This window comes from Somniosus microcephalus, chromosome 4 (assembly GCF_052327205.1).
Source record: "Somniosus microcephalus isolate GS21.2 chromosome 4, FLI_Smic_1.0, whole genome shotgun sequence".
Lineage (NCBI taxonomy): Eukaryota > Metazoa > Chordata > Chondrichthyes > Squaliformes > Somniosidae > Somniosus > Somniosus microcephalus.
The window spans coordinates 312,594,816-312,609,313 of NC_140990.1; the positions used below are offsets into that span (position 1 = coordinate 312,594,816).

The following is a 14,498-nucleotide window of genomic DNA, read 5'->3' on the forward strand; positions in this document are numbered from 1 at the left end:
AACCGAGTCTGTCCTCTCAGGTGGACGTAAAAGATCCAACGGCCACTATTTTGAAGAAGAGCAGGGGAGTTCTCCCGGGTGTCCTGGCCAATATTTATCCCTCAACCAACATCTCAAAAAACACGTTATCACATTGCCGCTTGTGGGATCTTGCAGTACGCAAATTGGCTGCTGCGTTCCCTACATTACAACAGTGACTACACTTCAAAAGTCCTTCATTGGCTGTAAAGTGCTTTGGGATGTCCTGAGGTGGTGAAAGGCGCAAGTGGGTAAGTTCTTTCTTCTACTTTATCCCAATGAATGAGGTGAAATTGAAGCTCTACTACCACCAGACAGGAGTGAATTAGCCACGACTGAACTTGGCACCAACATGAACAAAACAAAGCAAAAATCAAAACTTTGGCAAAATAACCTGCTGCATCTCCCCATACACCCCCTCTTGCAGTAACTGCTTAGCATCTACCCCCTCTCCCTCCCTCCCTCCAAATGGGAAAAGGCTAGAGTCCATTATAAAAGATGTAATAGCAGAGCACTTGGAAAACAGTGACAGGATTGGACAAAGTCAACATGGATTTACAAAAGGTAAATCATGCTGGACTAATCTACTGGAATTTTTTGAGGATGTAACTGGTAGAATACATAAGGGAGAACCAGTGGATGTGGTGTATTTGGACTTTCAGAAGGCTTTCGATAAGGTCCCGCATAAGAGATTAGCGTGTAAAGTTAAAGCACATGGGATTGGGGGGTAAGGTACTGACTTGGATAGAGAACTGATTGGCAGACAGGAAGCAAAGAGTTGGAATAAATGGGTCTTTTTCCGAGTGGCAGGCAGTGACTAGTGGTGTACCGCAGGGATCGGTGCTAGGACCCCAGCTATTCACAATATATATTAATAATCTAGACGAGGGAACTAGATGTAATATCTCCAAGTTTGCAGACAACACAAAGCTGGGTGGCCATGTGTGCTGTGAGGAGGATGCAGAGAAACTCCAGTATGATTTGGACAGGTTGAGTGATTGGGCAGATGCAGTATAATGTGGATAAATGCGAGGTTATCCACTTTGGTGTCAAAAACAGGAAGGCAGATTATTATCTGAACAGCAATAGATTGGGAGAAGGGGAAGTGCAACGAGACCTGGGTGTCCTTGTGCACCAGTCGCTGAAGCTAAGCATGCAAGTGCAGCAGGCGGTTAAGAAGGCAAATGGTATGTTGGCCTTTGTAGCGAGAGGATTCGCGTACAGGAACAAGGAAGTCTTGCTGCAGTTGTACAGGGCTTTGGTGAGACCACACCTTGAGTATTGTGTGCAGTTTTGGTCGCCTTATCTGAAGAAGGATGTTCTTGTCATGGAGGGAGTGCAGCAAGTTTCACCAGACTGATACCTGGGATGGCAGGAATGACATCCGAGGAGAGATTGGGTCGACTGGGCTTATACTCGCTGGAGTTTAGAAGAATGAGAGGGGATCTCTTTGAAACTTATAAAATTCGAACAGGACTAGATGCAGGAAGCATGTTCCCGATGGCGGGGGAGTCCAGAACCAGGGGTCACAGTCTAAGGATAAGGGGTAAGACATTTAGGACAGAGATGAGGAGGAATTTCTTCACCCAGAGAGTGATGAACCTGTGGAATTCTCTACCACAGAAGGCAGTTGAGGCCAATTCATTAAATATATTCAAGAAGGAGTTAGATATATTTCTTAAGGCTAAAGGGATCAAGGGATATGAGGAGAAAGCAGGGGCAGGGTACTGAATTTGGATGATCAGCCATGATCTCATTAAATGGCGGAGCAGGCTCGAGGGGCCGAATGGCCTACTCCTGCTCCTATCTTCTATGTTTCTATGTTTCACCCCCAGCAACCATTTAGCACCTCTTTCCCCTCTCTACCAGCCTGTCCCCAGTGTGTCTCCTGCTTCCAGCCACCACCCATCCCGTAGAAATCTTTTAACATCTCCCACTCCTCTCCAATGGCTGCCCAACACCAGAAGAGTTAACAAGCTTGCCAAATCAGCATTACCGTCTCAAAGTTGAGCAAAGAGTCGACGGCCTTGGACTTTGCTTCGTTGTCCCTGGTGTTCATTTCTCTCCTGTATTTTGTTCTCCATTCAGTTATTACAATGGTTATGGCTGCAGGCCAAAGGAACAGCAGCAGTTAGCATGAAACAGTGATACGGCTTACGTCAACAGACTCAGCAACGCCAACAGCCTCCACTTAAACCCCAGGGCCAGCAGCTCGGGTCACATTGGTTACATTACATGGAAATCTGTGGACCCATCCCAACAAGGAACCCGACTGTCACTCCGTCCCAATGTTATCACCGAGTTGGTACAGTGTACCTATACACTATGGAAAGGAGTTTAAGCCGATACACTCCTGACAGAATACACTTAATTCATCCCTTCAAGTTGCTCACGCTCCTCAGCTGGAGTATTGTGTTCAATTCTGGGCACCACACTTTAGGAAGGATGTCAAGGCCTTGGAGAGGATGCAGAGGAGATTTACTAGGATAGAACCAGGAATGAGAAACTTCAGTTATGTGAACAGACTGGAGAAGCTGGAGTTGTTCACCTTGGAGCAAAGAAGGTTAAGAGGCGATTTGACAGAGGTGTTCAAAATTATGAAGGGTTTTGATAGAGTAAATAAAGAGAAACTGCTTCCAGTGGCAGAAGGGTCGGTAACCAGAGGACACAGGTTTAAGGCGATTAGCAAAAGAATCAGAGGCGACATGAGGAATCATTTTGTTACTCAGCGAGTTGTTGTGATCTGGAACGCGCTGCCTGAAAGGGCGGTGGAAGCAGATTCAATAGTAACTTTCAAAAAAGAACTGGATAAATACTTGAAGGGAAAAAAATACAGGGCTATGGGGACAGAGCAGGGGAGTGAGATTAATTGGATAGCTCTTTCAAAGAGTCGGCATAGGCACGATGGACCGAATGGCTTCCTTCTGTGCTGTAAAAGCTCATCCAGGCACAAGCAAGTTTAGAAGGACAGAATCGATAACTGTATTGCTGGGTGTGCAGTTTAAGTGGACATTGTATGAGCATATCACACATCTAATAGGGTTTACTGAAACACTAGTGATAACAATGGGGTTTCTGAATGCAGCACAATGACAGACACAGAGGAAGGAGAATTTCCGACAATGTGGAAAACTGCCCGGGTATGTCCTCTCCACAAAAAGCAGGACAAATCCAACCCGGCCAATTACCGCCCCATCAGTCTACTCTCAATCATCAGCAAAGTGATGGAAGGTGTCATCGAAAGTGCTATCAAGCGGCACTTACTCACCTATAACCTGCTCACTGATGCCCAGTTTGGGTTCTGCCAAGACCACTCGGCTCCCGACCTCATTACAGCCTTGGTCCAAACATGGACAAAGGAGCTGAATTCCAGAGGTGAGGTGAGAGGGACTGCCCTTGACATCAAGGCAGCATTTGACCAAGTGCGGCATCAAGGAGCCCTAGTAAAACTGAAGTAAATGGGAATCAGGGGGAAAACGCTCCACTGGCTGGAGTCATACCTAGCTACCATTATTCAAGAAGGGTAGCAGGGATAAACCAGGGAATTACAGGCCAGTGAGCCTAACATCTGTGGTAGGGAAATTATTGGAAAAAATTCTGAGGGCCAAAATTAGTCTCCACTTGGAGAGGCAAGGATTAATCGGGGATAGTCAGCATGGCTTTGTCAAGGGTAAATCATGTCTGACCAATCTGATTGAATTTTTCGAGGGGGTGACTAGGTGTGTTGATGAGGGAAATGCTGTGGATGTGGTTTACATGGACTTCAGTAAAGCTTTTGACAAGGTCCCGCATAGGAGACTGGTCAAGAAGGTAAGAGCCCATGGGATCCAGGGGGCCTTGGCGCGTTGGATCCTAAACTGGCTGAGTGGCAGGAGGCAGAGGGTGATGGTCGAAGGTTGCTTTTGTGACTGGAAGCCTGTGTCCAGTGGGGTACCTCAGGGATCGGTGCTGGGTCCCTTGCTGTTTGTGATCTACATTAATGATTTGGATGAGAATGTAAAGGGTATGATGAGTAAGTTCGCGGATGACACGAAAATTGGTGGGGTGGTAAATTGCGAGGAGGAAAGCCTCAGGCTACAGGACAATATTAACGGGTTGGTCAGATGGGCGGAAAAGTGGCAAATGGAATTTAACCCGGAAAAGTGCGAGGTGATGCATTTTGGACGGACAAATAAGGCAAGGGAATACACAATGAGTGGTAGGACCCTAGGAAGTACAGAGGGTCAGAGGGACCTTGGTGTACATGTACATAGATCCCTGAAGGCAGCGGAACAGGTAGATAAGGTGGTTAAAAAGGCTTATGGGATACTTGCCTTCATTAGCAGAGGCATAGAATATAAGAGCAGGGAGGTTATGATGGAGCTGTACAAAACGCTGGTGAGGCCACAGCTGGAGTAGTGTGCAGTTCTGGTCGCCTCACTATAGGAAGGATGTGATTGCTTTGGAGAGGGTGCAGAGAAGATTCACCAGGATGTTACCTGGGATGGAGCGCCTCAGCTATGAAGAGAGACTGGACAGGCTGGGGTTGTTTTCCTTGGAGCAAAGAAGGCTGAGGGGGGACCTGATTGAGGTGTACAAAATGATGAGGGGCATAGATAGGGTAGATAAAGAGGAACTTTTCCCCTTAGTAGGGGGGTCAATAACAAGGGGGCACAGATTCAGGGTAAGGGGCAGGAGATTTAGGGGGGATTTGAGGAGGAACTTTTTCACCCAGAGGGTGGTTGGAAGCTGGAACTCACTGCCTGAAAGGGTGGTAGAGGCAGGAACCCTCACAACATTCAAGAAGCATTTGGATGAGCACTTGAAATGCCATTGCATACAAGGCTATGGACCAAATGCTGGAAAATGGGATTAGACTGGACAGGGAGGGATGGGCGGCGCAGACACGATGGGCCGAAGGGCCTCTTTCTGTGCTGTAAAACTCTATGACTCTATGACACAAAGGAAGATGGTTGTGGTGGTTGAAGGTCAATCATCACAGCCCCAGGACATCGCTGCAGGAGTTCCTCAGGGCAGTGTCCTAGGCCCAATCACCTTCAGCTGCTTCATCAATGACCTTCCCTCCAACATAAGGTCAGAAATAGGGATGTTCGCTGATGACTGCACAGTGTTCAGCGCCATTCACAACTCCTCACATAATGAAGCAGTCCATGCCCGCATGCAACAAGACCTGGACGACGTTCAGGCTTGGGCTGATAAGTGGCAGGTAACATTCGCGCCACAGAAGTGCCTGGCAATAACTAGCTACAACAAGCAAGAGTCTAACCACCTCCCCTTTACATTAAATGGCATTACCATCGCCAAATCCCCCACCATCAACATCCTGGGGGTCACCATTGACCAGAAACTTAACTGGACCAGCCACATAAATACTGTGGCTACAAGAGCAGGTCAGAGGCTAGGTATTCTGCGGCGAGTGTCTCACCTCCTGACTCCCCAAAGCCTTTCCACCATCTACAAGGCACAAGTAAGGAGCGTGACGGAATACTCTCCACATGCCTGGATGAGTGCAGCTCCAACAACACTCAAGAAGCTCAACACCATCCAGGACAAAGCAGCCCGCTTGATTGGCACCCCATCCACCACCTTAAACATTCACTCCCTCCACCACCGGCATACCGTGGCTGCAGTGTCTACCATCTACAAGATGCACTGCAGCAATTCGCCAAGGCTTCTTCGGCAGCACCTCCCAAACCCGCGACCTCTTCCACCTAGAAGGACAAGGGCAGCAGGTGCATGGGAACACCACCACCTCCAAATTCCCCTCCAAGTCACACACCATCCTGACTTAGAAGAGTATCGCTGATCCTTCATCGTCGCTGGGTCAAAATCCTGGAACTCCCTAACAGCACTGTGGGAGCACCTTCACCACACGGACTGCAGCGGTTCAAGAAAGCGGCTCACCACCACCTTCTCAAGGGCAACTAGGAATGGGCAATAAATGCTGGCCTTGCCAGCGACGCCCAGATCCCATAAAAGAATTAATAAAAAAAAATTTTTTTTTATCCCACCCGTCTGGGCTTGTTTAGAAGCCAGATCACAGGGTTGCTAGTTGTGCTCTATTATATTTACTCATCTAAACTGTATCGTTGAGAAATGCTGTAATGAGCAAGTGGATGAGAGTCGGGCACTCCACAGTATGAATAGCAGACTAGCGCTGTACCACCAGGCTGCCCCCTGTGCTGGAATTAGGAGCATCACTGGGCTGTCCCCTGTTCTAGTATTAAGAGCAATACTGGGTCGTCCCCTGTTCTAGTACCACAAGCATTAAGAGCATCACTGAGCTGTACCCTGGGCTAGTACCACTACTACTGGAAGCATCACTGGGCTCTCCCCTGTTGTAGTACCACTAGACTTAAGAACATCACTGGGCTGTCCCTTTTCTGAGCTTGTCCATTACTCCTCTTTCAGTGTTTTCCTCTCTTAGTTTCTTTGTTACTCACTTCCTGATACACTCTCACTGTTTCCTTCTCACTATATCCATACAATCAGATAGATGCCCAGTTGGGCTGGTCAAAAGCTCTCACACGCACTCACTTCTCGGCCTAGGGCTCTGGCTTGCATCCTCCGGTGCCTGTCCCCCAGCATCTTCCTGTTCTGGGCACCTGTCTCACAGCCCCCTTCAGCTTTACCATGGCAACAAACAATGTCAAGTGGGGGAGTGGGGAAGAGGAAAGGCTAAACAATACTAAGGAGGATCAGAAGGGATGGGATGTGGATGGGAGCAGGTTGGAATCACAAAGCTGAACTGTAATCAGCCATTAGAGTAATACTTTAATAGGCTGACTCACTGCTTTCCTAAACCAAACATCTTTTCAATGTAAAAATTGCAGTAACTCTCCCCCGAGTCCCATTGGCCTAGAAATTCACTGGCCTTAGCGCCGCTTTTGAGGCGCTAGAGGGCCTAGCGGCGAAGTTATGGCCAGTTTTGAAATTGACAGGGGCCCTAAATCGGCGTTAGGCCGGTAGCGCTGCGCCGGCACCGATGACGTCATCGGTGTGCGCAGCGTCCCGGTTGCCATGGTAACCCGCCCGAACTCGGAAATTGAGTTGCGGCCGCCTCGCCCGTGGCAGCCGCAAGCAACGTTCTGGCAGAGGTGCCTTACAGAACGTTGCGCCGGCGCATTAAAGGCCCCGCGGCGGCCGGCCGCTTTCCCGCCGCCCGCCTGGCCGCAGCTCCCTCCCCGGACTTCCGCCCCCCCCCCCCCGGAACAGAAGCAAGCCCGGCACTTGTCCGAGGTGCCGGGCTCATTTTTAAAAAGATTATCGCGGGCCACGGCCGGGTGCAGGCAGCTCCTCCTTAAGGGAAGGAGGAGGCCTGCACTTCCCGAACCTGCCGCACCGCAGCGGGCGCCGCAGCGCCGGAATAGCGCCGAAATTCAGCGCATAGCGCCAGTTTTCAGGCGCTAACAGCTTTCAGCAGCGCCGGCAGCCGTTTGGGCGCAGAAGTAGTGAATTTTTGGCCCGCCCAGCGCGACTTAGCTCCGGCACTAACTTCCGGCGCTAAAGCCGTCGCTGCGCCAAAACCCAATTTCTAGGCCTTGGTGTTTTACTCTAGCAGTGGCTACAGTTCATCTATGTGCCACCACCCCGTCCTCTCCCGTGTCTCGCACCTCCTGAACCTGCTCAGTATTCTTCTATCCTTCCTGTTCCCTCTTCTCCTGCTTGGCAAAGTTTAACTGATGCTATACTTAATGAACGGTATCAAACTGGCTAAGTGGAGAAGCTGAAAGATCAGCTTTTTGTTAAAGGCAAATTGTGCTTAACCAACTTGATTGAGTTTTTTTGATGAGGTAACAGAGAGGGTTGATGAGGGCAATGCGGGTGACGTGGTGTACATGAATTTCCAAAAGGAGTCCGACAAAGTGCCACATAATAGGCTTGCCAGCAAAGTTGAAGCCCATGGAATAAAAGGGACAGTGGCAGCATGGATACGAAATTGGCTAAGTGACAGGAAACAGAGAGTAGTGGTGAACAGTTGTTTTTCAGACTGGAGGAAGGTATACAGTGGTGTTCCCCAGGGGTCGGTTCTAGGATCACTGCTTTTTTTGATCTATATTAATGACTTTGATGTGGGTGTACAGGGCACAATTTCAAAACTTGCAGATGACACAAAACTTTGAAGTATAGTGAACAGTGAGGAGGATAGTGATAGACTTCAAGAGGACATGGACAGGCTGGTGGAAGGGGCGGACACATGGCAGATGAAATTTAATGCAGTAAAGTGTGAAGTGATACATTTTGGTAGAAAGAATGGAGAGTAAATATAAACTAAAGGGGGTGCATGAACAGAGAGACCTGGGGGTATATGTGCAGGGCAGGTTGAGAAAGCAGTTAAAAAAGCTTACAGGATCCTGGGCTTCATGAATAGAGGTACAGAGTACAAAAGCGTGGAAACTATGATGAACCTGTATAAAACACTGGTTCAACCTCAACTGGAGTATTGTGTCCAATTCTGGGCGCCGCACTTTAGGAAGGATATGAAGGCCTTGGAGAGGGTGCAGAAAAGATTTACAAGAATGATTCCAGGGATGAGGGACTTCAGTTATGTGGATAGACTGGAGAAGCTGTTCTCCTTGGAGCAGAGAAGATTGAGAGGAGATTTGATAGAGGTGTTCAAAATCATGAAGGGTCAGGACAGAGTAGAAACTGTTCCCATTGGCAGAAGGGTCGAGAACCAGAGGTCACAGATTTAAGGTGATTGGCAGAAGAACCAAGGACGACATGAGGAAAAACTTTTTTTTAACGCAGCGAGTGGTTAGGATCTGGAATGCACTGCCTGAAAGGGTGGTGGAGGCAGACTCAATCACGGCTTTCAAAAGGGAGTTTGATAAGTACCTGAAGGAAAGAAATTTGCAGGGCTACGGGGAAAGGGCGTGGGAGTGGGACTAACTGAAGTGCTCTTGCAGAGAGCTGGCACGGGCTCGACGGGCCGAATGGCCTTCTTCCGTGCTGTAACCAATCTATGATTCTATGACCACAAACACAACAATGACCAGGTTGCAGAGCAGCAATCAACCAAGCATGGAAAATGTTTAACATTATGGCCAAATCAGGAAGGTACGAGTCTCGGACTAGCACACGGAGGCCACATAGTGCTCTGGTCAGGCTGTACGTACAGCGTTCAGTTCAGCTTACTGAAGCACAAGGCAAGATTCCAAGCCCTGGAAACGGCATAGAGAGGACCCAAGAGCTAGTTCCCTAGTATCAGAGGAATGAGTTATAAGGAAATGCTGAAAAAAAAAAATTGGACTCTATCTTGGAAGGAAGGCAAATGAGAGGAAATCTTACCGAGCGATACAAGTGGCTGATCTGGAGCAATATTTCAAAATAAAAGACAAGACGACATGGGTAAACGGTAAATTGAGGGATGATTTCAGGAAACACTTCTTCACACAAAACAAATTAATTCCTAGGATGGTTTCTGGGCAAAGCAGTGGAGGCAAACACTGCAATTATTCAAGGCAGTTGAATGCTGTAATGGGGGACCATAGGCTCCTATTGAAGGATGACCGAGATAGCCTCAACAGTATTTATTTTGGTGCTCCTGTGATGGAAAGCAGAACTTGCGCAGCTTTTCATGTCACAGAAATCCCTCTTCATTCATTACAGTGCTACAGTAGGAGGAGGGAGTCACTCTAATGGTGCATAAAGAAGGTTCCTGTGATACTAAGGAGGCTGGTAAAACTCTCAGCATCAGTTACATAGAAACATAGACGATAGGAGCAGGAGTAGGCCATTCGGCCCCTCGAGCCTGCTCCGCCATTTAATGAGATCATGGCTGATCATCCAAATTCAGTGCCCTGTCCCTGCTTTCTCCCCATATCCCTTGATCCCTTTAGCCGTAAGAAATATATCCAACTCCTTCTTGAATATATTTAATGAATTGGCCTCAACTACCTTCTGTGGTAGAGAATGCCACAGGTTCACCACTCTCTGGGTGAAGAAATTCCTCCTCATCTCTGTCCTAAATGGCTTACCCCTTATCTTTAGACTATGACCCCTGGTTCTGGACTCCCCCGCCATCGGGACCATGCTTCCTGCATCTAGTCTGTCTAGTCCTGTTAATATTTTGTAAGTTTCAAAGAGATCCCCTCTCATTCTTCTAAACTCCAGCGAGTATAAGCCCAATCGACCCAATCTCTCCTCATACGTCATTCCTGCCATCCCAGGTATCAGCCTGGCGAATCTTTGCTAAACTCTTTCCATGGCAAGAACATCCTTCCTCAGATAAGGCGACCAAAACTGCACACAATACTCAAGATGTGGTCTCACCAAGGCCCTGTACAACTGCTGCAAGACATCCTTGTTCCTGTACTCAAACCCTCTCGTTACGAAGGCCAACATATCATTTGCCTTCTTAACCGCCTGCTGCACCTGCATGCTTACCTTCAGTGACTGGTGCACAAGGACACCCAGGTCTCGTTGCACTTCCCCTTCTCCCAATCTATTGCCATTCAGATAATAATCTGCCTTCCTGTTTTTGACACCAAAGTGGATAACCTCGCATTTATCCACGTTATATTGCATCTGCCATGCTTCTGCCCAATCACCCAACCTGTCCAAATCATCCTAGAGTTTCTCGGCATCCTCCTCACAGCAAGCACGACCACCCAGCTTTGTGTCGTCTGCAACCTTGAAGATATTACATCTAGTTCCCTTGTCTAGTTCATTAATATATATTGTGAATAGCTGGGGTACCCCACTAGTCACTGCCTGCCACTTGGAAAAAGACCCGTTTATTCCAACTCTTTGCTTTCTGTCTGCCAACCAGTTCTCTATCCAAGTCAATACCTTGCCCCCAATCCCATGTGCCTTAACTTTACACGTTAATCTCTTATGCGGGACCTTATCGAAAGCCTTTTGAAAGTCCAAATACACCACATCCACTGGTTCTCCCTTATCTATTCTGCCAGTTACATCCTCAAAAAATTCCAGTAGATTAGTCAAGCACGATTTACCTTTTGTCCGATCCTGTCACTGTTTTCCAAGTGCTCTGCTATTACATCTTTTATAATGGACTCTAGCATTTTCCCCACTACCGATGTCTGGCTTACCAGTCTGTAATTCCCCATTTTCTCTCTACCACCTTTTTTGAATAGTGGGGTAACATTAGCTACCCTCCAATCCATGGGTACTGTTCCAGATTCCATCGAATGTTGGAAGATGATCAGCAATGCATCTACTATTTCTAGGGCCACTTCCTTAAGTACCCTAGGATGTAGATTATCAGGCCCTGGGGATTTATCGGCCTTCAATCCCGTCAATTTCCCTAACACCATTTCCCTACAAATACTGATTTCTTTCAGTTCCTCCCTATCATCAGACCCTATGTTCCCCGACATCTCTGGGAGGTTATTTGTGTCCTTCTTTGTGAAGACAGAACCAAAATATGTATTTAATTGGTCTGCCATTTCTTTGTTCCCCCTTATTAAGTTCAACGCTGTCTAGTACTGAAGCACAGTAGGAGGAAGCTAATCCAACCATGGGAAACAGAGCAGCATCAGGTCATAGATGTGGAGTACAAACACAGCCATCTACTGGTCCAATTCCCATTTTGTTCACACACGGTCTGCACTGGAAGAAACCTTAAATGTTCAGAACAGGCACCCGTCTTCCTAAGGTCCTCGATTCTTGGTGTTCATTCCATGACTATTGGTAACCTTAAAACTTGATGCTATGTTAGCAATCTAATTGGACACAAAGATGACCAGTGTGGGAAATTTAAAAAAAAATCCCATTAGTGCAGTAGTCTGCTGAGATTAAGATTTAGGCACACTGTTGGGTAGAGTGGGAGCTGCTTTACTTTGCACCCACTCTGGGAGTGCTTGATTCTGATACCAAGTACCAAAAATGGAAACGAGCTTCTTTACTCAGTATTGCTATCCATCAACATGCAAATGGTAGAAATGAGAAAAAGGACTAGAGAAAGACTTTCTGTCCATGGGATGATACCTGGGATGGCAGGAATGACGTATGAGGAGAGATTGGGTCGATTGGGCTTATATTCACTGGAGTTTAGAAGAATGATAAGGGATCTCATTGAAACTTATAAAATTCTAACAGGACTAGACAGACTAGATGCAGGAAGCATGTTCCCGGTGGCCGGGGAGTCCAGAACCAGGGGTCACAGTCTAAGGATAAGGGGTAGGCCATTTAGGACAGAGATGAGGAGGAATTTCTTCACCCAGAGAGTGGTGAACCTGTGGAGTTCTCTGCCACAGAAGGCAGTGGAGGCCAATTCATTAAACATATTCAAGAAGGAGTTAGATATATTTCTCAAGACTAAAGGGATCAAGGGATATGGGGAGAAAGCAGGGACAGGGTACTGAATTTGGATGATCAGCCATGATCTCATTAAATGGCGGAGCAGGCTCGAGGGGCCGAATGGCCTACTCCTGCTCCTATCTTCTATGTTTCTATGTGAAAGGATTTAAACACAAGAATTTTAAATTGGAGATGTTGAGAGGCTGAGCCAATGCAAGTTATCAAGCGCAGGTGAGCTGGACATGGTGCGGGATAGGATGGGGCAGCAGAGCTGAAGTTTATGGAGGGTGGAGGATGGGATGCTGGCCAGGAGAGCACTGGAATAGTCGAGTCTGGAGGTAACAAAAGCATGTTTGAGGGTTTCAGCTGCAGATGAGCTGAGGCAGGGGTGGAGTCAGGCGATGTTACAGAGATGGAGGTTAGGTTATTCACATTTGCCGCGAACTCTTCTCCCTACCCACCAACTCCATCCCTCTCCCTGGCAACTGTCTGAGGCTGAACCAGACTTGGTGTCATATTTCACACCAAGATGAGCCTCCGACCATATATCCAGGCCATCACCAAAGACCGCCTACTTCCACCTCCGTAACATCGCCTGACCCAGCCTCTGCCTCAGCTCATCTGCTGCTGAAACAGTCATGCATGCCTTTGCTACGTCTAAACTTGACTATTGCAACGCACTCCTGGCCGGCCTCCCACTTTCTGCCCTCCATAAACTTGAGGCCATCCAAAACTCGTCTGCCTGTGTCCTAACTTACACCAAGTCCCGTTCACCCATCACCCCTGTGCTTGCTGACCTACATTGGCTCCCAGTTAACCAACATCTCAATTGTAAAATTCTCATTCTTGTTTTCAAATCCCTCCATGGTCTCACCCCTCCCTATCTTTATAATCTCCTCCAGCCCTACAACTCTCCGAGATATCTGCGTTCCTCCAATTCTGGCCTCTTGATCATCCCGATTTTAATCGCTCCACCATTGGTGGCCGTCCTGTCAGCTGCCAAGACCCTAAGCTGTGGAATTCCCTCCCTAAACCGCTCCGCCTCTCTAACTCTCTTACTTCCGTTAAGACGCTCCTTAGAACCTGATGCGCTATCAATTACTCATAAAAGACTGAGAGTTAAGAGAGTAACTAAAGGCTTTTATTAACAAAAGAATGAAGGTCTGCCTCGAGTGGTCGACCGGTCCAGAAATACAAAGGGCTGGGGAGCAGTCACCTTTATACTAGGACTTGTGGGAGGAGTCAGCCGAGGCATGTCCAGGCATGTACACAGTGGAATACAAACAGTGGTTTACCACATTCACCCCTTGTTTAAAATTGAGTCCGGCGGGGTGAAGTGTATTAAAAGTTAGTGTATTGGAGTCTCTCCGGAGGTCTTGTCTGCCGCTGTGATCGGCGTGGCGACGGCAGGGGTAGTGAAGCTTCCGGCATCAAGTCCCGCGTAGGCTGTGGCACTGGCGTGTCGTCCTCGTAGATGTCGAGCGGGTCGCGGGGCCCAGGCCTGCCGTCTGCTGGGGCTGGATATCGGATCGTGGGGGGGGGGGTGGTAGTGAGTAGTGGGTTACTGCGGCCCCCGAGGGTGCAAGGTCTCTTATGGAGACTGTGTCCTCCCGCCCGTCCGGGTATGCAATGTAAGCATACTGGGGGTTGGCGTGGAGGAGGTCGACCCTCTCGACCAGGGGGTCCGTTTTATGGGTCCTCACGTGCCTTCTCAGTAGGACCGGCCCTGGGGACGTCAGCCATGGCAGTAGCGATGTCCCCGATGTGGACTTCCTTGGGAAGACAAACATTTTCTCATGAGGGGTGGCGTTAGTGGCAGTGCAGAGCAGTGACCGAATAGAGTGGAGCGCATCGGGGAGCACATCCTGCCAGCGGGAGGTTGGAAGGCCCCTAGACTTTAAGGCTAGCAGGGCGGCCTTCCAAACTGTCGCATTTTCTCTTTCCACCTGTCCTTTCCCCCGGGGGTTGTAACTGGTGGTCCTGCTTGTGGCAATACCCCTAGTTAGCAGGTACTGACGGAGTTCGTCGCTCATAAACGATGAGCCCCGGTCGCTATGGATATAGCTGGGGAAACCGAACAGGGTGAAGAGGTCGTTCAGACATTTAATGACCGTGGCACTGGTCATGTCCGGGCAGGGGATGGCGAACGGGAAACGGGAGTACTCATCAATAATATTGAGGAAGTACACATTGCGGTCGGAGGAGGGGAGAGG

The 14,498-nt window shown here is 48.4% G+C and overlaps 1 protein-coding gene across 2 annotated transcripts in view; it reads right to left on the minus strand.

Moving 5' to 3' along the window:
- Window positions 1-14,498, minus strand: part of LOC147120602 (ATP-binding cassette sub-family B member 6-like) — a 276,275-nt gene that overhangs the window by 162,496 nt on the left and 99,281 nt on the right. For both annotated transcript variants that reach the window (XM_085986730.1, XM_085986729.1), the window contains exon 8: window positions 2,015-2,124. In XM_085986730.1, the coding sequence (XP_085842856.1) occupies window positions 2,015-2,124 (110 nt within the window). The remainder of the gene's footprint in view (window positions 1-2,014; window positions 2,125-14,498) is intronic.